The sequence below is a fragment of the Heloderma suspectum genome, chromosome 1, assembly GCF_057233095.1.
Source record: "Heloderma suspectum isolate Gila_16-S chromosome 1, 16-S_ref, whole genome shotgun sequence".
Lineage (NCBI taxonomy): Eukaryota > Metazoa > Chordata > Lepidosauria > Squamata > Helodermatidae > Heloderma > Heloderma suspectum.
The window spans coordinates 180352678-180379517 of NC_139458.1; the positions used below are offsets into that span (position 1 = coordinate 180352678).

At 42.0% G+C, this 26840-nt stretch overlaps 1 protein-coding gene across 1 annotated transcript in view; it reads left to right on the forward strand.

The window, feature by feature from the left end:
- The window catches only part of SLC4A10 (solute carrier family 4 member 10), a 146999-nt gene that overhangs the window by 93328 nt on the left and 26831 nt on the right, over positions 1-26840 (forward strand). Inside the window, exons 9-16 of the mRNA XM_084804563.1 lie at positions 2359-2516; positions 4272-4359; positions 4691-4837; positions 7018-7118; positions 9339-9513; positions 9727-9860; positions 11611-11856; positions 25813-25918. Of these exons, the coding sequence (XP_084660689.1) occupies positions 2359-2516; positions 4272-4359; positions 4691-4837; positions 7018-7118; positions 9339-9513; positions 9727-9860; positions 11611-11856; positions 25813-25918 (1155 nt within the window). The remainder of the gene's footprint in view (positions 1-2358; positions 2517-4271; positions 4360-4690; positions 4838-7017; positions 7119-9338; positions 9514-9726; positions 9861-11610; positions 11857-25812; positions 25919-26840) is intronic.

Here is a 26840-nt window from a genome sequence, read left to right on the forward strand (position 1 = left end):
TCATCTGAATGTGCTAATTAGGGAGCTCTGTTTACAGTTTACCTTCTTAGGTTGCATAGGTGGAAAACCCTCCTTAGGTCTCGATGACTGAAAGTAGTGTTTTGTGCTGAGAGATAGCAGAAGCCTGTCAATTGGCAGCTTCTCATCTGCCAGTGAGAACCTGCCAGTATGTGGCCAGTATAATCTGCAGACAGTGGGATGTGAGAACAGCCCAGCTTTGCTTTGTTGAGAACTGTGGAGGCTCCTCAGCTTAATGGCAAGGAAAGCTGTGCACAAATGGCCCCTCAAAATTCTCCAGCCCATTCGTGGGCAGAGAAATTGGGGGGACAATTTCACCAAATTTCTCCTAGGGGAGGAAAAATTCTCCAACAGTTTCTCACAGATAGGGCTCACTATTGGCAGGGGTTGTAGCACAGCTGCTTTCCTTTTTCCTGAGGGTTTTGGGTTTACTGCACTGCTTCTATAGGTGGCAACAGCATCAACTGTGTTAAGGCTTCCACTTTTCTGAGGTAGAATTTTGAATTTCTTTTGGTGCCATTTTTGAGCTTACCCAATCACTGTGAGGTGGCCGAGGGTGCTGTGTGTGTTGTCGCTCTCCATTACACATCGTTCCATTGCTCTGCAGCCTCCCAGGCCACCTGCACTTCCTGAACTGAAAAAGCCCCATGGGAGGAATGGCCTCATGATGTTTTCCTCATGATGGCTTTAACTGAAGTGCGGGAAGCTGAGGAGGCTACAGGCTGCCACAGAGATTATTGTACAATGAAAGACAGGACATTCATGAGGTAAGACACTTACCTCATAAGTAAGGTGAAGCACAAGAACCCCAAAGCCAACCTGAGAATTTCTCCTCCTTTGAATTTCTTTTCAAAAGCAGTTTGTCTTCTATCAAATTGAATGAGAATTATTTTTAAAAAATGTGGGAAAAATTTTCGGCACAGCACTTGTTAAGATCACTCTTCCCCAACCTGGCGCCCCACTGATGTGTTGGACTACAACTCCCATCATCCTCAGCCAGCATTGGACATGCTGCCTGGGGTGATGGAAGTTGCAGTCCAACATGTCAGGGGGGCACCAGGTTGGGGAACACTGTTATAGATCATAAGTCAAACATACAGGACAAGAGAAGCCACTGACTCGTTTTCTTTGTCCATTGATTATCCCCATTAAATTCTTATTGGCAGCTTTCTCTAGGTGTTGGGAAGGAAGGGAGCTGAGAAAATTAGCAATGGCTCCTCCCTCCCTGTTTATTTGACTGCAATCCCCTCCAACTTTCACTGCCTTTTGGTGGGGAACCCTTCAACAATTCTCAGCAAACTGAATTCAGCTGCTCTCATTTGGTGAGTGTAATGTGTAGGGCGAGTCTGAGTCCATACACCCCCTCATACATACTATTGCAAAAGCAAGGCTCTGTCCTGTATGGCACTCCTTTCCATATTGTAGTTAGCAGTTCATATTGGGATTGATTGTGATTTTTTGTTTTAGACAAATGTATTGTCGGCTCAAAGCCCAAGTGCATTTACTTGCAAATTATTCTCATTCATTTTGATGGGCCTTAAAGCTAATGTGCATAATCCAACATAGAGTTAGGAATGCTTAAACCCACTGATACTATCAAGACCAGTGCAAGACATTGAGCTGCCTGATGTGGGTTGCCACCTTCTCCCCCCCCCCCCACCGCTTTCCTTCTGGATTATTTTTGCTGCTGCATGGAACTCCAAGATTTCTGAGGCCATCTCACCTGTCAATGCTGCACTTTGAGAATGGGGTCCAATAAGCTGGTGTCCTTGAACTATGGCCCCAATTAAAAAAAAATAGTCGTGCTTAAGTTCCATTGACATTAATCATGCCAAACTAAAATTCCATTGATTTCAATGGAGTTTAAATATGACTAAATTTGCCTGGATTAAGCATGCTCCCTTGTTGACATTGACAGAATCGGGAAACAAAAATAGTTTTCTCACAACATCAGCGGCTTTCCATAAGGCACAAATGTGGCTGAGACACACAGAAGACTTTTCCTCCTCCTTGCTTTATATTTAATGGCCTAAGTGAAAATACTATTTGGAGCACAAAACATCTCTTTCAGAGGGCTAATATCTTGCTTAATTAACTGATAGGTGTTTTAAACCAGCAATTAAAGTTTTCATTGATTGATCACATTGATTAATTTATTTGAGTTTTCACACATACTAATACATATTTGTGCTGAGTTTTTCTGTGGTTGGTGTTCCATGTTGTAAAGATACTAAGTGTGCCAGTGAAGCAGAATGCCAAAAAGCCTTCACACCGGTTAGGATTTCTCACTATTTCCCATGCATTTTTCCTGTGTGATTTTCTTTTTCTTTAAATGATCAGGTTGACCTGCATTTCATGAAAAAGATCCCTCCTGGAGCTGAAGCCTCAAACATTTTGGTTGGTGAGCTTGAATTCTTGGACCGTGCGGTAGTCGCTTTTGTCAGATTGTCTCCTGCTGTGCTGCTCTCAGGATTAGCAGAAGTTCCAATCCCAACGAGGTAATTTATAGCCACAGCTAAGAAAGAAATACAAGTGTTCCAGTTAACCACTTGGTTTAGATTCTGCAAGTCATAGGGGGGGAAAAAAGATTTAGGGTCCACATGGAAGTAAAAAAAGCCTCTTTAAATCATTTTATGTAGCATCTGTTGCCATGGCGACCTGTTTGGGGGTTCCAGCTCACCACACCAATTTGGACAATATTATCCACACGACTACCGATGACTAGAATTAAAAGATATGTGACCATTTGGACAAAATGTTCCTGATTTTGCATGGCATGCTGCTGCATGCAAAAAGTGTTTCATGCGAGATGAGATTTAAAGCAGACTCCATTGGGCAGCTATAACATGTATACAAGACTTCAGCCTTGATGGATATGCTGTCACATATAGGATTGCTTGGGCTGTTATTCTCTCTTCCCAACTTTCACATACAATAAAAACAGGAGCAGGTCTCATGCTCACAGGCCTTGCTCCCACTCCTCTCCCCTGTCTGTGCACAGAAGTTTACATCCAAATCAGACCTCAGTTCAGTAGTAGTGTACATGCTTTGCATGCAAAAAATCCCAGATTCAATCCCTGGCATCTCCAGGTAGGAAAGAATCCTACTTGAAACCCTGGAGAACTGCCGCCAGTTAGTTTCAACAGTACTAGGCTAGATAGCCTAATGGTCTGACTTAGTTACCTGGTTTGCACATAACACTAACATATGATTTATTTAATCAATGGGTTGTGGAATTCTGGGTTTGCGAACCCAGCCATGCTAACAAAGCATGGTTTGTTAACCACGAACAACCCAGAAAGACGATCCATGATTTGTTGTTGGCTTGTGAACTCTGGATTGTTTAAACCCTGGATTGTTGCTACATGTCTGTGGGTTGTTTCGCTAGGATACGGAGGCAGTGGGAAACAAACAACTCAGGGATTGATATAACAAGCCATGGTTTGTTTGATACCTGTCAGACAAACCCTGGGTAGGGCAACAAACCATGGGTTAAATAAAATAAAATTAGTGTTACGTGCAAACAAGTATAAAGCATCTTCCTATGTTTCTTCGAACAAGTGAACTCCCTTGAACTCTGCTAGAGAAAGAGTTTCGGTATTCATGATTAGCAGACAATATGGCATTCAAATGATCTCCTGGCCCTGGCGTTACATTACATTTGGTGAGGAGACAGGAAGGGAAATGCATGAGCACAAATGGAGAGGATCAACAGAAGCCGTAGAAAAGTTCAAGAACCAAAAAGACAGCTTCACAAATAGATATGGCTCCCAATACATTGTGGAAAAAACTCCTGATTTAAGGGAAACATTTAATTCTTCTGAATAAAAACCGTTCGGGGCAAATTTTCTGCAGCAGTTCACCCAAGCAGATTCTTAGGGGAGCTGCAGCATAATATGCACCAGAGAACCAGATCTACTTGTGCAGCTGCATTTTTTGTTCTAGGAAACACATGAGCCCATGGCCTGCTCCCAAACTTGGTGCATATAGAAGGGTGTGTGTTACTTCAGAAGAGGCCAAGTTGCCTTTACTAGTTACAAAAAATACCACAGTTGGATCATTTTTTTTGGTGCATCATTTTTTTTTAAATAAATTTTTATCTTGAAATTTTCTAATTTTTTAAATACTTGGTAAAGTTCTGTAATGCATGACAGACTGTAAACTTTGATTTTTCTAGCTTGCTTTTAGTTCAGATGTTAGGGTTATATTAAATTAAAGTCCTCTGAATATTTTTGTTTTCCATTTGTTTGTAGATTTTTATTTATTCTTCTGGGACCCCTAGGAAAAGGCCAACAGTACCATGAGATTGGCAGGTCAATTGGAACATTAATGACAGATGAGGTATTTATCTATTAACAGCAATTGATTAAAGATATTTAAAAGTAATTTGTTTTAACCCCCCTCCCCTCTTCGACTGAGACTTATTTTGTATCCAGTTATACCTAAAATGCTTTACTTAAATTTTAAGTAGTAGGTGGCACATTCTGCTTAAATCAAAATTAAAACCATTTAAAACAGCAAAACAAAGAGTTCAGTATACTGAAACATATTTTGCATCTTTGCAAGAAAGTAAGTTGCATGCTTTGTTTAAAAGCACCTGACTGTACATATATGGGATTTTATATTTCCTCTTATAAGCAACATCTCATGTATTTTATTCTTTCTCTGATAGGTGTTTCATGATGTTGCCTATAAAGCTAAAGATCGCAGTGACTTGCTTGCTGGGATTGATGAGTTCCTTGATCAAGTGACTGTTCTCCCTCCTGGAGAATGGGACCCAACGATTCGTATAGAGCCTCCCAAAAATGTTCCATCTCAGGTAGGTGTAAATTTGACATTATTCAGTGTAGTATTTTTAAAATGTTAAGGTACTGAAATGATAACATTGTCTTTTAACTTTAATCTATCTATCTTTACCTTCAGTTCTGCATGCGCTTTTATTGTCTAACCTTCTGAAAGAACAAAAACCCTATCCTGTGCAAACAATTGATTAGGATTTCAGATTACATGACTGACAGTTCTATAACCATTCTGTGACAGCAGTGGCAATTGAATAGTACATCCAGTGGACTTATTTTATTGGTAGTACCTAATGAACCATATGCTGATAAATATTTTGAATCCACTCCCACTTAAGCACACATTTCTGTGTATCATATGTAACATGGTTCTTTCTGAATTAGAAATAAGTTCATAATTTTTGTCTAATCTTTTAATCTTTTTCTGCATTATTGTTTGCTGCTTCCAGTGTTATATAAAATAAAATGTGAAAAGCTTTTATCACCTTTTTCTAATGAAATATATTATACTGTTTTGGAATGGAAAGTTCTGAGAAATACTAACAGTGAATCCCACTGAGTTTGATGGGATTACTCTCAGGTACAGGTATATAGAATTGCAGCCTAACCCCTTTTGCCTTTAGCCCCACCATGTTTGCCTTTGGCCCCACCTATCCCTGCAGCTCCTGAGAGCTTCTCTGAAATGAAATTTGGCCCTTCACTGAAAGAGGTTCAGTGCCCCTGTTGTAAAGTAATAGTGCATCTTGATTCTTTCCTTCTGTGACCTACCAGCATTTGAGCCAACAGTTATGTCCCAGTTGACTTGCCTCTTCTGCAGCTTGTTGTCATCTGGAACAAGTTTTTCCATGACTTCACAGAGCCATGTTACCATAAACGTGACTGATGATGACCTGCATCTCCTCCCTGATAACATTTAAAGATGTGACACATTGCATTCATTGTTTTTATGCCCTGACTCTACTTCATGTCCCAGCTGGTGGGATTCAGTAAAATATTGAGCACAGCGATGTCACATCTTCCATCTTCTTTAACTAAACATGGGGGAGGAGATGCAGGGTAGTAACCGCAGTGCATTTATGTGCTAATATGTTATTGGGCCCCCAGTAGGTTAGCCAGAAAGAGACATTAATGGATATGCCATAGCTCGGCCCATACATGGACTTCATTGTGCTCTACCAAACCACCAAACAGGTTCACTCTTGAGCAGAGCAAGTACCATGAGCTAGGAAACCATGGGGTCGGTGGAGGAAGACTTCTGGGTCTTATTTATTTATTTTGTGTCCAAATCAAACTTTGCTCTGCCAAAATGTAGCCACTGCCACAGCCTTGTCATTAGCTTGCTGTAGATTGTACAACAGTACAAGACTCTGGCAGTAATCGACACACCATCAGATGCGCTGGGCCTTGGGTTTCTCCACATTCACATAATGTATTGTCATCAACCAGCAACCCCCCCCCCCCTTAAATAAATTCGTCTTACACCTTGGTACCCCCACCCTCATCCTGTTCATTGTCCTCCAAACTATATAAGGGAGAGTATTTCCAGCGGCCATTTCTTCCTTCATCAAAATACTCAAGTCAGTACACTCATTCCTCCATTTTCTTATCGGATTCTGTTCTTTGGTCCCCTCTAGGATATTAGTTCTTGACATAAAGCTCTTTCTAGATCTAAGTCGATGGATTGGGGGAATATATCTGCTCAAAGGGTGACGAGAGTCAGTCCCTTATTAGTTCTTTAGGCATCTGCTTCTACTTCCCTTCTGATCTTAGGTGGAGCAATGCCAACAAGAGAATATAGTTTATTAACGGGCGTCAGTTTGAGGCATCCCGTCACTATACTTCTGGGTATAACTGTTTTCTTCTTTTCATCCCTAGCAGTATTTCTAGTAAGGCTGCAAGGTGTCAACAATGACTGGTGCTTCCCCTGTGGCAGGGCCAGTGCTAAAGCCTAGAGGGATGTTATTAATTGATAAGCAGGCTCCTGTCCTTGCTGTTTTCAAGCTGCTTCTGTCAGATAGTGGCTGACATATCCAGATGCTAACGGTCCTTATATTAGACATTACTATGTGATTCCTACCACTTGTGGGAGAAAACTGCAAATAAGCATGAATCGCTTGCCAGCTGACCTTAACGGTTTCCTTTCCAGACCACGATTTCAAGTGAAACAAACAAAAACAAATCCCATCTTTCTTTCGTTTAGGAGAAACGTAAGATTCCAGGGGTGCCAAATGGAACTGCTGCTCATGGAGACCCAGAGCCACTTGGAGGACACTCAGGACCAGAATTACAACGTACTGGAAAGTTAGTAATAAGCTAGTTATAAACATGATTTTATATATAATTTCCCAGATATAAGTTCTATTTTAAAAAATCGTGTCATCGAACACGCTGATCTACATCGCCTTTTGTGTGATATTGTACACACAGAGACCTTGTTGAAATGGATGAGTCTGCTCCATTCTTTTCAAACACATGCACATGGAAATCTCCTTCCTCACTGGAAATGAATGGGGCTGTCCATGCACACACATACGTGCACCTCTGTTTGTAAGAAATCACTGAACTAAGATGCCTGCCATTTCACTCATTAATACACCCGTGGTTTCGTTCTTTACATCGCTATTATTTATGGCCAGACAAATCATCAAGGCCCTGATCAGATTGGAAATGGGGGGTAGTGGCAGAGTATTTACTGTTGTGATTGTTCTGATATACTTACCCCACCCTTCAACTTCGTTCCCAGGGTGGCTTACCAAACAAAAGTATAATACAATTTACTACATAGCAAAAAAAGATAGCAAAAACATACAAACTATACTAAAATAAGAAGGTAAAAGAAAATAGCATAAACTAGAATCTGGTAAATAACAAATTCAGGTACACATTTTTAAAGTTATAAACTTAACATTTACCGGGGGATGTTTTTAGTTGTCTTTAGACATTCATGTACCATATTTTAAACAATCAGACTGGAACCTTAGAAAAAAATATTTTTCTTAAATAAAGTAAATATTACTAAAATTGTTCAATACTAGTAACCATAAAGTATTCCGAAAATTTAAAAGGTGCATAAGTATTCAGTTTTTCACTATGGTTGCAATCCTAACCATACTTACTAGGGAATAAGTCCCACTGAACTCTGTGGAGACTCACTTCTGACTAAACATGCTCAGGGGTGTGCTGTAAGACTGCTTTTGAGCATTTGCCTGTGTAATGTTGTTGTAACTAGGGTCCTAGCGGCTTTGGTCACAACCTGGCACCAGCTTCTTTGTTATATACTTGAGTGGTTCATTGTACATCCACCTCAATGAACGCTGAAAGCCTATAATCTATGTGTTAAACTGGATGGGTCATCATCTTCTCCTTTCTCTGATACTTCCACAGCCATATGGCTACTGCAGCAGCGCTTAAAAGCATTTCAACAATTGATTGTGAAGTTACTGCATCCCTGGTGTATTGTGCTTGCAACCATTTACCAAAGTTGTGCAACATGATTTCTTACAAGATTAGTGTGAAAGGTCCCAGGTTTTCTAAATCCCATGTAGAAAACCTGGCTCACATCCTGTCTTTCTCGCCCTCTCACTCTTGCCCTTTAATGAGAGGGCGTTACCATTAGGGATAGCCTATTTAAAATTAACAAAAATTTAAGAAGGAGTGGTGAGGGGAGGAAGAGTGAGAAATGTATTTCCAAGGGGAATATTCCGGTCACTAGACCTACCAGCAATCAAACTACAGAAGGGCTGTGGCTCAGTGGTAAAGCACATGATTTTCATGCTGACAGTCCCAGGTTCAATTCCCAGCATCTCTAGGTAGGGTTGGGGGGGAAAAAACTCCTACTTGAAACCCTGGAGAGCCACTGCCAGTCAGTATCAACAATACTGGATTAAATGGATCAATGGCATGCAAGCAAAGGGCTGGATGCGCCCAATCTCATCTGATCTCAGAAGCTAAGCAGGGTCAGCCCTGATTAGTAGTTGGATGGGAGACTGCCTAGGAATCAGGCTTCCTGCACTTAGCAGGGGGTTGGACTCAGTGGTCTTGTAGGCCCCTTCCAACCCTATGATTCTATGATAATGTTCTGACTAGGGAAAAGGCAGCTTTTCCCGAGACTGGAATAGATGGACCAAAGCTCTAACTCAGTATAAGCAGTTTCCTTTATTCCTAAGCACTGCTGCTTGATCGAAGCATTCACTAAGATTCTTACTAAAAGCTAAGAAGATTACAGCCTGAGACATATAGTATAACAAAAGGCCAGATTTTTAAGAACACTTTTCTTACAAGAACCTCTGTAGAAGTAGTATCCCAGGAAGGCGCAACTCTTTGCACGTACAGAGGCAATAAGATAGTTCGAAGAGGTCTGATCAGTTTCTTTTTTTTTATTTTAAAAGTGAATGCAAAGGACACATTTAAACAGTTACTTTAAAATGTATTTGGTAACAGTGATGGGTATTCTTATGTTTAAAAATTAATAAGCAAATTTCAGTTTAAACTTACAAGCCTGTCTCTTTTTCATTTTTGTAGGTTTTTTGGGGGCTTGGTTTTAGATATCAAGAGGAAAGCGCCATTCTTTTTGAGTGACTTCACCGATGCATTCAGCTTGCAGTGTCTAGCATCATTTCTATTTCTCTACTGTGCTTGTATGTCTCCTGTTATCACATTTGGCGGTCTGCTGGGAGAAGCAACAGGTGGTCGTATAGTATGTGTTGTACTTTAATCTGAATTTTTACCTGTTTTTCTTAGATATATGGCTGGCATTTTATAAGCATTGCATGAATGACTCATTTTAAACAAAACAGGGCATTTGGAATGATAAGTTCTCTAAAACCAGCAATAACTATTTCCTCAATTGTCTTGATAACCAAAATAATAGCTCTAACTTTCTGATTTGTTTTTTTTCCCCCACATGCAGAGTGCAATAGAGTCTTTGTTTGGTGCATCTATGACTGGAATAGCGTACTCGCTCTTTGGTGGCCAGCCTCTTACCATACTAGGTAGCACAGGACCAGTTTTGGTGTTTGAAAAGATATTATTCAAATTTTGCAAGTAAGTGACCAGGTTTCCCCCGCCCCCACTACCCCTTTAAAGTTTTCAGTATTTCCATCTTCTGTTGCATGAGCCTCTTAGAGGATTATCAGAGCTAAAAGATAATGCTGAACCTAAAAGCAGTATGATATACAATGTTTTGCTTAGTTTTCTGTGGGTTTTTTAAAGACATGCATTTAGGGATGGTGGAGAATTCCGCCACAGACTCTGAGTCCTTGGCAGAACAGACCACCCCACCCTGCCACCCCGCGAAGTCCGACCCAGCTGGATCCCACCTGGCACCGCTGGGTCCGGCCAGGTCCCTTTGCCTTACCTTGATAGGCTACATAAATCTTTATGTAGCCTATCACGGTAAGGCAAAGGGACGCAGATGGAATAACGGACGCCATTTGCATCCCTGCTCTTTACCGTGATAGGCTATGTAAAGATTTACATAGCCTATCACGGTAAGGCAAAGGGAAGCAAATGGCATCCGCTATGCCAGACACCATTTGCGTCCGAAGACCGGCCACAGCCAGAAGTCCAGCAGCAGCTGGGGAGGATTCTGGGGGGAGGACCGGATCGCCTCCCTGCTGCGGACCCCCAGCGGAGCCAGGTGGGTGGGGTTCATATACCCCTACATGCATTGGTTATTGGAGCAGGAGTGGGCAGCCCTCCAGGTGTTGTTGGGCCTCCCCATCTCACATCAGCCCCTGCCAGCATAGTCAGTGGTCAGGGATGATGGGAGTTGTAGTCCAAGAACTTCTGGAAGGTCACAGATTCCCCATCCCTACATTAGAGCATGCCTTTGCCTCCAAAGCGGTGCATGGCCCTTAGGGAAGAAGGCCGTGGCTCCGTGGCAGAGCACCTGCTTTGCACACAGAAGGTCCCAGGTTCAGTCTCTGGCAACTCCAAGCAGGGCTAGGAAAGAATCCTGCCTGAAACCCTGGACAGCTGTTGCCAGTCAGTGTCGAGTAGGCTAGATGGACCAATTGTCTCAGTGTAGGGAAGCTTCCTATGTTCCTATGCACGAGTGCACATAAAGGCAAAGGTAGTGGAGGTAGGGCAGAGACAAGGAGGCAACAGAGTCAGCAGCATCCTCAGTAGGGCACATCCTTGGGACTGTTTGGGTGACTCAGGAGCCCACCTGTTTAGTATAGCATTATGCTTATGTTTTTGCCTCACACTTGTAAATTGGAACGTGCAGTTTTATTTAAAACCTTTATATACCACCCTTCATCAGAACTGATACCAGGACGGTTTCCCAGGAGTGCTGCAGGTCTGAGCCCCTAATCCAGAGCTCCACAATGCTCTGTAATGCATACATGGAGCTTTGGAAAGGAGAGGCCATTCACTTTGATGAAGGGGGCCTTTGTGTGCACGTCCTTTTGTGTGCCGAGAGCTGTCACTACCATGGCATGGGGAATTCCTTGCAGGCAGGAGAGCACCATTTGTACTTTGGAATTCCACCATCTGCAAGCAATTCCAGGAATTTGCCTTCAAGGCAATATCAGAACTGCAAAGAGGAGTGGAAAGCAACAAAGTTGACATGACATCATGAGAACTAGACACCTCCTAAGCGATAGCGGCTACTCAGAGGACTTATTACTCAGCCTTGTACCGAAACACGCTTTATGGTGTGGCATTGGCAAATGATCATATGTAGCTACTGTCTGTGCTATATTTTTCAGAAAAGGTATTTTGGGGATTAGCTTATTTCCTGGAGACAACATTGAATTTAATGAGTCCATGTCTTTGCATGTTCTTATAGGGAATATGAGCTCTCTTATCTTTCTTTGAGAGCAAGCATTGGCTTGTGGACTGCGATTCTATGTATCATTCTTGTTGCAACCGATGCAAGTTCCCTTGTGTGCTACATTACTCGGTTTACAGAAGAAGCTTTTGCATCCCTTATCTGCATCATTTTCATTTATGAGGCCTTAGAGAAGCTCTATCATCTCAGCGAGTTATATCCAATCAACATGCATAATGATTTGGATCTACTGACACAATACTCGTAAGTATGACTTCAACACTAAATCATGGGAGATTTTCTTTTATCAAGGGCAGTGTTTTCACTATGAGGAATAGGAGGGCGGGTGGGTACCCAGTAGGAAGATGACTTTCATGGTTATACATTTTGCTGTCCCTTCATCCATCTATATAAGTTCTCACAGGAATAACTTGATGTCTTCCAAAACCAAACTTCATTTCATCAATACAACGTTAACAGCAATGACTCTCACATATTGGGGTTGAATAAATAATTTCAGCAGTTTCAGTATTTGTTGCCCTGCCCTCCCTCTCCCCCAAAACAGGTATAATATTTTATTAAGATTAACATTTGCAGGCCAAAATGCATCTCCCTTTTTTAACCACTGTAATCCACAAGTGATACCTACACTGGGTCTTGATGCTAGAGAAGAGTGTAAGGCACAGAGTTCACACAGCTCACTTTCTCTGGGAGAAGAAAGAACATGAGCAGAGCCCTGCTGCATCAGACCAAAGGACCACCTAACCCAAACTGAGTTGCACTTGGTTTCCATTGAAATCATTGGGACTTAACTTAAGTGATCATTGGCTGACCTGTCCCATTGAATCCAGTGGGACCTAAGTTCAACTAGCTTAGCCAAGATCAAACCCCTAGTGCTAAAGGTCTGGGCAGTTTGCAGTGACCTGCATGGTAATTAACCCCATGATGCAGTTTCAGTTCAGTGTGTAAAGCTGCTAGTCTAGGTTGCTTTCTGTTACCAGATCCCTCCTTTTCTCCCATTGCTAGAATAAGAGATTTATAAGAGTGATTTCACATGCTGAAATTAGAAAGGGATAATTGCAGTTATCATATGGAAATACTGTGGTATGCTAGCACTTAAAATAATTTGCACTCTGAGAGGTGAAATTGTTTGGAAACATAAAATGCTCAGAGGGGCTGAGTTTCACTGTTAAATTCAAGAAGTCACAGTTGGATGAAGCAAGCTGAGCTATCAAAAATCACGATTTTGTAGATTCACTTATGTTATACATAAAGAAAAATATTCTCTTGGGCAAAGGCAAGATTCAGTTACAGCCTAAGGTGCATGATGGTCAGCATCTCCTCAGCAATAGAGACAGGTCAGAGAAGCATTGTCGGCCTAGAAGGCCCCTCCAGATACAGTTTTTAATGGTATTGAACTGACATGAACTCAGGGAGTTCATGTCCTGAAATAGCAAGACAAACTCCTTGCAACTAAACAGCTACATATAATGTAATGCTGAGAACATACCCGCACTCTCGATTCCCTCTCCCCTCAATATTGGGTGAAATGGGGAATCCTATACACACGTTGCCTGTCCCATTTTCAGAGTTCCGTTCTTGGTTGCCACTGGACTCCCTCTAATTTAAGGAGCAAACTAAATGTGCTTCTAATCATGCATAGTGTTGCTATGCATGATAGTCTTACGTCTGTGTAAGCATGTGTGGCCCTTATTCAGATTGGGACCATGCCACCATGGGAATCTATGGAGGGGTTCTCTCTCTTTTTTTAACCCTCCACAGATGATAGGGGTGAAATTTGGGGGAGAAATGGGTGGGAGAGGTTTAACCCCTCCCCTCCCCTCCCGAAATACCATAGTCCTGATCTGAATCGGGATGCATGTGCTTACACAGGAGTAAGTAAACTATCATGTACAGCTACACTGTGTGTGATCAGGGGAACATTCAGTTTGGCCCTTTGACTGCTCCAAGTATGTGAAGCCCAATATTAGGAACACTAGATGTTGCTTTCTGCTAGGCCATCCTGTCTGGCTAACCCAGAACTATCTATTCCTACTGATAGCAGTTTTCTAGTGTCTCAAGCAGGGGAATCCTACGCTATCTGAAGATGCCAAAGATTGAGCATGGGAGCTCACTCCTGCAAAGCATGTGATCTCCCACTGAATCATGGTCCATCTGCAAACAGTCTGTCCTGTCTGTGCCCTGGTTGTTCTATGCTGGTCAGTCCCTTGCATGAGACGGACTTCTGTCCTGAGTTTTAAAGGGGAGAAGTTAAAATATTCAGTTTTCAAACATTTCTAGTAATCAGGGTCCAAGATCAAGTGACTGACATTAGGTGAACTGAATGGCTTGCACATGTGTAGTAGGGTTTTTGACTGTTTTGTTCCTGTGAAAAGCTGACCCTCTTATCACAAACTGTATTGAAATGCCATCATTTTGAAAGTGGCATGTGTTTCTGTGTGTGTGTGTTCTGTTCTAAAAAATAAAGCCGTCTTGAAAGCATGGAACAAAATGTTCGTGGATAATATGCATACCAAAGTTTATCTCTCAGTTGTTGAAGTAGTACTTCATCATTCTTAATAGCCTATCTGTGAATGAAGGAGTCGGTGAGGCCCCAATGTCTTCACATTTGTGTATAATAGAGATAATTAGGTGGGAGATCATAATAACTAGGAGAAGGGCTGGCCCTAGCATTAGGCAGAGTGAGGCAGCCACCGTAAGCAGCAGATGCCAGAGCGCAGGGAGCAGCGGTGAGGTGCTGGAGGCCAGAGCTGTATATACCAAACAGCTTGCCCTGTGCCCCCTAAGCTAGCCTGCTACCCACAAGTGAAGTGAAGGATGCTGTCCTGTCGCCAGTGTTGATTCAGCTGCCAGCCTGGTCGGCTTCTCAACATGGAATGGCAAGCACCACCTCACACTTCACCTCAGGCAGCCAAATGTCTCAGGACAGCCCTGCCTAAGAGCTAAAGTTGTTTTTGATTTTATCAATCTTAATCAAAGTTGGAGCAAACCATGGATGTTTCTTTCCACAAGACTGTTAAACCTTCAGAGCCATAACACGTAAGGAAAAATGAGAAAACATGAACCACAAATATAAATCTATATATACAGTTTTACTGGGAGTTTAATTCATTGAGGCTGTAATCCTAAACACACTTACTAGGGAGTAAGCCCCGTTAGACACAGTGGGTCTTTTTTCCAAGGCTATTTGCATAGGATTGCACTGTTAACCTCACACATGGCAGTTTCCAAAATATTATAATTACCATTCTTTAAAAATATCATCCCTTTCTCTTTGCTCCAAATTGTCAAGATCTTGTTTTTCTTAGAATTCAAGAGCACTTCAGTCAGTTAAAGATCTGTTTGGCTGGATCCATAGCTATGAGGAGTGGAACTCCAGGTAAATCCCATAGGCAGAAGAGGGTGCGTCTACATTCTAGTCCCCATGCGAGCATGGAAGCTCACTGGGCAACTTTGGGCCTGTCACAGACTCTCATCCCAGCCTACCTCACAGGGTTGTTGTTCTGAAGATAAAATGGAGAGGAGGAGGATAATGTAAGCCGCCTTGGGTACCTTGCAAGAGAATAGAAGGCGGGATATAAATGCAGTAAATAAATAAATAAAACTTCATCAAAATCCCCTACAAGGCATGTGCCTTTCAGATGCTTTCCCCAGATGTTTTAACATCACCTGACAACTCCAGATTATAAATTGCCATACATTCTGAAACTGCTCACTTACTCTGATGCTTATGCATGAGCAAATCTCTATTTATTCCCTTCACCACCACCATTGCTGACCATTTAGAAGAATATGAGAACTCCATATGCTCTAGGCCTGCAGTTAACACATCTTAGGACAATCTAGCAACATCTCAGGAATCTGGTGCAATGGGGAATAGTAATGCTCAACTCTGGCTTGCACATAACACTAATCCATGGTTTATTTAACCCACATGTATTGTAGAACTTTGGGTTGTCATGATGTGTAAACCTAGCTGTGTTAACAAACCATGATATGTTGACCCTGAGCAACCAAGAAGAAGTTTTGGGGTTGTGAACTTTGGGTTGTTTAAACCATGGGTTGTCATTACATGTAAACCCAGAACTGTGGGTTGATCATGCGTTGCTTGGACAGCCTACAGAAGAGGTGAACAAGAGTGGTAAAAGAAACAGCTGCCTTACATGCTAGTACTACAGCACCGCAAAGGCATTTGGGATATGGGGGGCGGGGGGGGAGCGGGAGAAGGAGGAGGGATACAAACAACCCTAGGATTGAGAAAATAAACCACTGTAGTATATTTGATTGTCTGCCAGACAAACCCTGCATAGGGCAACAAACCATCGGTTAAGTATGTGTTAAATAAACCATAGGGTTAGCATTATGTGTGAATGAGGCCATTGATCTGGTTCATACATAACAACCCAGAGTACAAGTTGAATATGGGTTGTCATTGAATTGTGAAAGCACTGTGAGCCCTCTTTGTATTTATGTAGTATGTCTGTCTTCAAACTTTATATTATGCCTGTCTACAAATATTTTATAGAATGGGTAGAATATATATCTCAACCTTCCCCGACCTGGTGCCCTCCAGACATATTGGACTACAGCTCCCATCATCTCCAGCCAGCATGGCTATGGGGACGGTGAGGGTTGTAGTGCAAGGTTGGAGAAGGCTAATACATCTATTTTATATTTAAGTACTTACAAAGAAATCAGCACAGAGATTGTAGAAAGTTTGTGCCCCTGTTTATGTGTTTATGCAATTGTTGAATTTAGTTTCTTGATAGGCAAGTAAATCAGTGCTGAATGATCTCATGTATCCCTTGAATTTCTAAGGCTATATCAGAAGTAAGTCAGGATCTCACTGGTTGGAAGCGGACGGTGGCGTGTGGTTTGGCAGCCAGTCTCAGCAATGAAGCAACTGGAGACACATGTTAATTTGGCCTTGTTCCCAATACATTTCTGTGCTGGGGCTTAATACATTTTTGAATTACCCTTTCATATTAAGGCTAAAAAGAATAACAAAAAAACCCTTTAGATTCCAGTATCTCCATTGTTATTTGTGCCTTTTAAAATATAGGTAGTCACAATATCATTTGAACACTCCACAGGACACCTGCTGGAGCTTATGAAAGGACTACATATTTTGCAAAACAGAGCAGCAAAACACATCATCAAGCCTGCAATCCTATACACACTCACCAGGGAGTAAGTCCCATGGAACTCAATGGGGCTTTCCTCTGAGCAGACCTGTATAAGACTGCACTGCAAGTGTTTGATTGTAAACCCCAGTGCCTGTATTATTACATATATGTGAGTAATGGTAATCTAATATGTACAGGGTTAGAACCAAGCAACCATAAACAAATGGGAAATAGCTACTAGCAGTATTCTGCAAACACACAGAGCTTGTGCAAAAGTGAGCTATGGGGTATGAGAGGTGTAAGGGCTTATTGTTGTTCTCCTGTTTATGTGAGCAATTGCACAGAAGAACGCCTCTGCATTTTATTTCCAATGTAACACAGCCCTTACATGAGAGGAAGAGGCAGACGGGCACCTTTGGATCCAACCCATAAGAAGATGCCAGCTATAAGGGTGACCACGGCACTTATCTGCTGCATTCTTTTTGACAGCAATAAGAGGCGTTTAGTGGAGGAGAGAACATTTTAGCATTCAAATATTATTGGCTACGGCACTGCTTGGTTTTGTAAATGCAGGAAGACACTTTTGTTATTAACTACAAAATAATACCAGGTACAGCATTCTCTACAACAGTCTTGAAAATACTTTCCATTATACTGCTATGCTGTAATTGTGAACATTTTTTAAAATAGGACAAATGCAACGTTAGGTCTTTCGACCACTAGGCTACATAAACATTTACTCTGTTTGACAAGGAAGGAGAACCTGTTTTTTGGCCTACTATTTCATCATGATGACCTTTTCCTTCCTGTCTTGTCTGTTAAACAGGTTGTCATGGCAACTCCCTTTTTCCTTCTCTATTCCTTCTCTTTGTTCCTTTGTATTTTTTCCAAGTGATTTCTGAAAATTAGTGGTAGAATATTCCCCAGTGAGCATTTACATTGTAGGTATTGAGCCATAGGAGATCTGTGCTGAAACTGCATTCCTGTCTTTTGCCGTCTGTGGTGTAAACGCTGATAGGATCTGAAAGGTGAAAGGAATAAGAATGTGCTATATGACATGTGGCTTTTTACTTTTAAAAAAACAGGATTTTCAAATGATTTTAAATGCTGCCAGTTTCTTGTGGTCGAAACAATCCATCTCTGGTTGGTATTTAAACTCCAGAGATGAATTCACTGCCTGCCCCTCCCCCTCTTTTTGGCTAACCTATTCTGCACGGTGAAATTTTGTTTTCTAACAAAAAAAGAATTCTTAACCAGAAGTCACTCGATTATTAGCAGATTATACTGAATAATTTTAAGCACTTTTGGCATAGTAATATGCATATTACAATCTGTCCATGACATGTATTTAAGAATTAGGAGCATAATATCCCACTCTCAGAAGCATTTAAGGTGCCAAGTTCATGTCATTCTGACATGTCATTCAGGCTGAACACATCAATGGATTCCGTCAGCCAAGTGCTGCTGATGCTGATCCTCCATTTATTTCAGCTGGACTTTTGTGGAACCTCCGTGCTAGGCCCATTGAAATGAATGGAAGTTGTGCAGAAGCAGCATCTTGTTGACTGTGCCCACTGCATCTCAAAGTCTGCAGGCCTTTCCCCTGCAGTGTTTAAAACATGTGAATCCCAGATGTGGCTTTGGCTTTAGCCTCAGTCTTGCATTCAGTGTAAATTCATGCATATTCTAACTTCAAACATTTCTCTGTGTTTTCCATTTTGTTCCCTTTAAATCACAGTGGCTGAAAGTTGTCTGGTGTCAGCCCAGTACTGGGCCCTTCTGGGATTGATCTGGATGTATGTGTTTAGTATGCATGTGGCAAGATGGTTTTTGGCATTTGCCCCATAAATCACCGAGGCATCTGTCCATTGTATAACTGTTATCTAGCTATGTGTTTTGCAGACTATGATGTCACCAAATGTGCATCATAGTCAGCCTTAATTTGGCCTGTAGACCAAGTGTAGCAATGTGCAAGTAACCCAATGTAGCACTCTGCTGTTACCTATAAGGGGTGTTCAAGTCCCATTCCTTCACAGGTTCATTGAGCATGGGTGGCATGGGGGTAGCAGGAACATGCATGCTGTCCATGTCTTTTCCACATGCCCACTGTTAGTGCATCCCCTGGTGGATGTGTGGCTCAGCATTAGTGAGAAAGGGGCCCCAATGCACATACAGCTCCTCTGCCCAATTGGGAACCCTGAGCAATGAGGGCAGAGGAGCCACATTCAACTGTATGTGCAGAGGGCCAAACACACAACCTCTGATGAGTGTGACCACCATTGATGTAGGAGAGTGCAGGCAGTGGCCATCTATCTGCTGTCAGTTCACGCATTCATTGAAGATGTCAGTAGGGGAGAGGGTCATTTGACACCCGTACACACTTCAGCCATCATGAGAAATGCCACAGTGCTTCATTAGTAAAATGAGACACTTCTGGACTCAGCCTGGACCTGAAAGCGGTGTGCCCCTGTCTATGAGATGTATGGGACTGGTGGCTGCTACTGCCAAGTAGCATGAAAGGAGATGTCCAGCCAGCCTGTAAATGTTAATGTAGAGAGGAAAGATTCCACAAATGTGTGATAGGACAGAGATAAGTACTGATTTTTTAAAAAATTGAAATGGGGTCTAGTACTGAGCAGTTGAGCACTGATGAGTCTTGCCTTCCACAGTGCTGGCTGTGGAAGATACATACAAGTAAAAAATAAAGGAAAAAAGACATGGTGTCTTCCTCTGCTACATGACAAACACAGCCTGTGATGTCTGACTAGACAGGTATCCCCAATATGTACATACATACACAAGAAAGTAAGTTTCATCAGGTGTAAGGACTGTATTGCCCAGCTAATGGGACAGCACCCCGCCTAATATGTCTGGCAGTGGCCTTTTGGTCCCAGAGCTGGCACTGCACACCTGTCTAACATGTTGCAACAGTGAAGGGTTAGGCCAATCCTGTAATTAAAAGCCTGTTGTCAGAGCTCTGAATATTCATTATGGCAAGGCATATCCACATTGTGGCTGTGTGTGTATGGGCTGTAGTCAGTGTTAGTCCTATGTAGAGTAGACCCATTGAAATGAATGGGACTTAAGTTAGATTAACATTATAACCCATTGGATGCCACCCCTTATTTTGTTTTTCTTTGAACATGCTGGCTGTGATTTTCAGGTCTTTTTGTATCAGCAGCCCTTCCTTGAATTTTAAAATCCAGGTTGGGAATAGTCATGCACCCAGCAAGGCAGATCCATGTTGTAGGAGCAGGCTCCAACATACAGCTCCCTTGCTAGATGAGGAACTGCAAATGTAGGCACAGGTATCAGGCCTGAACCCCATTTTCACCGCAGGGTGTGGACAGAGATGTGCATACCTTGTTTGTACATGTGCAAGGCAGATAGAAGCGAGCATCTCCATCCGTACCTTGCACTGAGAATTGGGATAGCATCAGATGCCTCATCATGTTCAGTTCCTGATCTTTCAGTGTGGATGGGAATGTGCACCCCGTCCACACTCATTGTGCATCACTATAAGTAGTGTACAATGAGATTGTGGCCAGGGCGCCTGATTTCTGAGGAACAATCATTGTCTTAATATCAGAGGCCTCTTCTCTCTGAGTCTGTATATAGATGATAGTGCATGTTATTTTACTTCGTGGTTTTTTTTTAACAAAACAATGAAAATGCAGCCAAAGTCAAAAGCAGAACAAAAATAATTCTTCTGTGTATCAGATATAGGCATACCACATCCCATGTACAGCATTGTGTGGTAGTCAAGTCCTACGTTACATTACATTGCCTGCATAGCACATTTTAATCTTAAGTTTTCCTTGTAAAACAAGAAGAAAAAGGATAAGGAAAAGGATAAAGAGAGTATGGGTTAGAACACATTGCCAGTGTGTGTGTTTTTCTATCTTCTCTCTCTCTCTCTCTCCACACACAAGAGGAAGAGGCATCAGCAGGCTTGGGACAATGTCCCCCCAACCCTGTAGGGTTTACAGAAGTACAAAAATTATTTTGAAAAAATCCCCGAAGGTGTGTGTGTGGTCATGTAGGACTCAGAACAGATCACTGAGGACTAGTCATGCCCAGTGGACATGGAATGTTGACTGACATTTCAGACAGACGGATGGACAGAAAACTAGATGGGAGAGGGAATGGAATGGAGTGGCTGGAAACCTGAATGGAAGCTCTCCACACTGCAACATTTTGTTGCAGGCCCCAGCAGTCTTTAATAATGCTTCTGTTTATTCCCCAGACCACAACTACCCACGAAATAGAAATTGAGTATTTTCTAGTTCTGAAGGCACACTCTGTGTGTGTGTGTGTGCGTGTGTGTGTGTGCACGTGTGTGTGTGCGCACAGGTGGAAGGCAGGATGCACATACACATATGAATGTGTGCCTATATAGACCTAGGTTTATCATGCTGGTAAAACACTTTAGTTTTGTGATATTGTTTCTTTCTGAGAGGCATTTTTCACCAGCATACAAAAGAATAGCTCCCCTCCTTAAATCTGAGAAATAACAAATCCCATACAGTTGTTTTGAAGCTTTAATTTAAATTGCTTTTTGAAACGTTGGTTTACCCGCTCAGCATCTTTTGTGGTTCCTGCATTTAGCTATATAGTTCAAAATGGCTATGGAGCTTTAAAAGCAGTGCTGGAGCAGGAAAATAATAAAATATTTTTATTGCAGTGTGGCAGAGCCTGAAGAGGTGAGTGGTGTGTTTTTTTAAGATACTGTGCCGAATATCACCACCCACTTTCACAGGGTCATTTTTCACCTGCAAAAGTGGGGAAGATATTCAGCAACTTCCAGTGGGTGAGGATGAATTCTTACCATTTTTAGGGTGAAGGTGGCTTAACATTCCAAATGAGGTGGCCTAGGGTTTCTCTCTCTTTTTCTTCTTCTTCAAACATGGAAAAAAAACAACTTTGCTGCCATTTGGAAGGGCAGCAGAGTTACCTCAGTGGCCCAGTGGTGTTCCTTTATAATTTCAAAATGCCGCAATTACTTTGATAGTCTTATTTGGAATGGTAAGTCACCCACCTCCAAACCCCCTGAAAATTGTAAGAATTCACCACCGCTCCTGACAATTATAGTCTTCGGGGTATGTTCCTCCCAAAAATGCTGAAAAATGTCCGGACCAAATGCTTCAGCTTTGCACTAGTTTTTGATATGTTATACAGAATGGGGTGGCTGCCTCAAGTGGAAGGTTTAAGATACCACTGAATAGTGGTAAATTATCAGTTATTGTTATTGGTGTTTCTTCCCTAGGAGCAAAAATATCTTGGGCTGGCCCTGCTTGTACAGTTTTTACATTTTATATTTTTCGTCTGGACTTCTGTGGTGTTCTCCTTATCCCATGCTTCCATTTTAGTAGTGCCACATATCCCCCAGCCGATGATTCTGGAGACTAATATCTGAGGAGGGATCCCCCTAGCTCTGTGATAGAGCACATAGAAGATCCCAGGTGTGATACCTGGTGTCTCCAGTTAGAAGGATCAGAGACTAATATCCATAAACCATGGCTTGAAGTTGGATTGTTGGCACACCATATTTAAAACTAACCACAGTTTGTCCAGTTTAGACATAACGACAAACTGTGGTTATTGAAAATGGAAGCTAATGCGTCCAGTCTCTTCATAGCTGTGCTGGAGGAGGGAAAGGGGAGGGTGACAAGCGTGACCAAGACTTGTTCATGTAGCACAAAACTGTAGTTCATGTAGCATTTCTGTTGCAGATTGTTCTGTGGTTTCAGTCCAGGGATGTCTTTCACTCAAGGTATATCTCAGGAATGTCAAACTAAGCAGGGGGAAGGGACGGTACATGAATGGCTCTGTGCAATGTATTACTTGGTAACTAAGGGGCATATAAATGGAAGACTGAGTACATTTAATGATATAAATAAACATAATGGCTATTATCCATAAGTCTGAGTACATGGAACCTGTACGACACTCTAGAGTTTTGCTGTCATTTTGATTCACCAGTTCCACTAAACCAAGCTGATACACTGAACTGCTAAGCCATGTTTTTTAAACTGCCAAGCTTAAAAACCTTGTTTGCAGTTTATACGGGGTGGGGGGATATTGACTTGGAAAGCCAACAAGAACCAATATATGTATCATCCTCACATCTTGTGTGCGCTTTAGAGGCTTTGCTGGTTCATGGACTTATATTTGCTTAAGCTCTTGGTGCCTTACCCAGCTCTTCTTGACCAAATGAAACAGAAGCCTATCATTAGGTTAACTGTTGAGGGATATCTTGACATATAGTTCATATAGTCATTTTTGTCCCTTGCAGATTTTATGAGTGATAAATGAGCTGCTACCCCAAAGGTCTTGGAACTTTCATGATCACAGTATTTGCCAGTTTAGGAAGACTAATCTGCTTTTGGAGTGCAATCATCATGCATAGTGTTGTAGGCTGTTTGCCGTAAGCCTGCAGGACATTGATTTCTGGCACTGCTCATTGTTAAGAGTTTATGTTTCAGCTCTTGTAGGTATAGGTTGTCTTCAATTTTAGCCCTACTTAGAGAAGATCCATTGAAATAAATGGGACAAGTTAGACTAACATTGGATACAACCCTATATCAATGTGCTCATAACTGACAGCATCTTATGTGAATTTACCTTGCTAAGGTTCTTAATCAGAATTCATACGAACATGTGAGCAGCCCACAAGCAAGGCACAAGGTCAGTAGCCTTCTTCTGCTGCTGTTCCTATGCACAGTAGGAACTTGCTGTAAACCCTACACAGTGGGTCTTATGTCTGAGCAAACCTGCACAAGTTTGTGCTATAAGTTCAGGAACATTCTTGTTGTTTATTTATTTAATCCTGAGATGTGTTAGTCTCCCCGGGCGATGTCCAATAAAAGCACAAATAAAATCCAAATGCCATATAAGTCACAGCAACAACAGCATAATAGAACAATTGGTTAGAAGCAGCAATCAATTAAAACATCAGAGTCTAAAGCAGGAATCACAAGAAGGTCTAAAAATATAATGGAAATAAAACTATTTAAAACACAGCTTGGCCTCAGAAGCAGAGGGTTTGTTATGGTACAGAAAAAGATTTTAGTGACACAGGGTTAGGAGGAGCTCTGGCATAATCACAATGCAGAGAACTCTTAAGCCCTATTCAGGGGTTCAATTTTAAAATCGAGTAGAAGGATCCAGGGACATGCACTTTGCCCCCTCCACTTCCGCCCCCCCTATGTTGATGGGGAAAGTCTCCAGTGAAAATGTAAGCACATTCAAATGAATGTGATTTCAAAATTCCACACAATCAAGAACCCTGCCTTATCAACATTCCTGATCATGTGGAGCTTTGTAATTGCATTCGCTTTAGTGTGGTTACATCTCCTCTGCAGACCTTCCCCGTCAACGTGGAGGGACTGAGGCCAGGGCGGGCCTCCCCGGCTCCCTCAACACAATTCTAAAACTGTATGCCTGAATAGGGCTAGTGTGAATCAACAATGTGGTGTTTTGTTTTGTTTTGTTTTGTTTAATGAGCATGAGGATTTTTAGTACTGCAAATAATTGTTCACAACAGAATGATGCACCTCATATATTAATGTATGAATCCAACTGTACTTTTTTTTCTTCCTACTTCCCAGAGAAACCTTTCACTATTACACTTTCTCCATTAATTGTAAATGGAAATTGTATGTTTAGGACTGGAGTCCCCCAATCCTTATGGACTCATGGGCACATTTGGGAATTTGAGATACTGCTGTGGGCACCACCACAAAATGCCTAATAAGTGGGTCGCTACTTTGGCCTCTACCTGTTGCATCTATGGATCTAAGGGTGCATCTTATTTAGTGAAAACTTTCATTTTGTGTCTGTTGGTGTCTTTAATAAGGGCTTATTTAATTTGGCTAATTGCTGGCAGTGCAATACAGCTAATGCTTCTTTTAAATGTAAGTTTTAGCAGCGTCCAGTAGTTGCTTCTTTTTGGAAGGAGGTTATTACACAGATATATTTTGTACCAGAACAGCCCTTAATATTCACTGATGTACACACACTTTTAAATTATTTACCTGCTTCAATGAAATTAATGAATGGTCAGCATAAAAGGATTCTCTGCACCCTTTGGACAGGTAAAAGACTGATATTACAACATTGGAAGGATAAACACTCACCTACTATAATACAATGGAGTGAAGGCCTTACAACGTTTTCAATATGTGAACGGGTAGCATATAGACACCATTTCAAATGAATCCTTATTGGGATATTTGGGCTGCTTTTGTTGAAGCCTATGTATAATTGCTGGAAAGTTGTATGCATTTCATATGTACTCATTGCTGTGGATATATACAAATCCATGTACATATATTTAAAAAATGGGAATTAAAAAAAAAAGTTTTATGGGTGCCTGCAGGTGCCACATTGGCGACCCCTTCACAGGCACCATTGGAGGTGCCCGCAGGCACTGTGTTGGGTACACCTGGTTTAGGATGACCACCTTCAGAGAGGGGCAGAGCTTTGGTCTTTTTCAGAACCTGTGGAAGCAAAAGTTCCGTAGATTCCGCATTCTGCTTTAGAGTGTGGCAGTGGTCCATGGCAAAACTGCATCTGCTCAATGTGGCCCAGCCTCAAGGCTCTTACAAGGGGATCCTTTGTTTTGGCCTTGTAGGCCCCTTCCAACCCTACTATTCTATGATTCTATGATCCGCCCTGTCCCTTTGGGAATGTACTTAAAACAGTCTTCCCCAACCTGGTGCCCTCCAGATGTTTTGGGCTACTTTACCCTTGACCATTGGCTATGCTGGCTGAGATGATGGGAGATGTAGTCCAAAACATCTGGAGGGCACCAGGTTGGGGGATGCTGCCTTAAAATCAAGAACCCCATCTAAGTCTAGGATCAAGAACATGACTTCAGGTTTTTTTCATGGAATGGAAACTTCCCCATGTGCGTCTTCCATTGCCACATTTTGGTGTCAGGAAAAGCTACACCTAGTGTTCGTCCATTCAAGCCTTAAAGGTACAGGGGCACTCTTAAGGACTGTGTTTTGCCAATTCTTTCGCATATGTTATCACCAACAAGCCCCAAGCATTTCATTTTGCCTTTCAGATGCAGGTGTGCAGAGCCAGACAACCCCAGCAATAACACTTTGGAATACTGGCAATCCCGGAATATGTCCTCCTCCGATATACCTTGGGGAAACCTAACTGTGAAAGTAAGCCTACCACTGAATCACATCATGAATATGTTCAAGGTGTGCACAGTGAACATGCGTTGGTGGTAGGAAGAGTTGTGGCAGCAGGCTCTGCTTCCCAATCTGTGCACGTTTATTTTATAGGTCTGAAGAGAGACTGTGTGCATACAGCTGTGTGGCTGTGAGACTCTCTCCATATGACTGCAAGTCCTGAAAAAGCAGGGTTCCTGATCACATGGAGAGAAGCCGACATGCATTCAGGAGAAAGGGCCATGGCTCGGTGGTAGAGCCCCTGCTTTGCATGCAGAAGGACCCAGGTTCAGTCCCCAGCATCCTCAGGTAGGGCTGGGAAAGCATCCTGCCAGAAACCCTGGAGAGCCGCTACTGCCAATCAGTGTCTACAATACTGGGCCAGATGGGCCAAGGGTCTGACTCAGTATAAAGCAGCCACCTAAGTTCTATGTGCACAGCCTATGTACATGACTCTGAAGGTGGATCAAGGAACAGTGCACACGATCCTGTCCTACATGTATTTGTTGTGTTATCTTTTTTTTATTTATTTATTACATTTCTATATGGCCCCATAGCTGAAGCTCTCTGGGCAGTTTACAAAGATCAAAAACCATTAAAAATACAGTATACAAAATTTAAAAACCATTTACATAAAAATGCACAAACAGACAGTATACACATAGACAACGTATGTCTGAAACAATTTTGAACAATCATCCACAATCGTAAGATAAACCCAGGATCGATTAAAACTCGTCATATGCTGCCAAACGCCTGAGAAACCTGTCGCTGAAAAGAAAACAATGTTGGCACCAGGCGGGCCTTGTCAGGGAGATAATATGTTGTCTGATATGTAATATATTACTAGCTAAAAGGCAGTAGCCTCTGTAATAAAACCTTGCAGCAGTTATTCCTTCTTGTCATTGGGGCA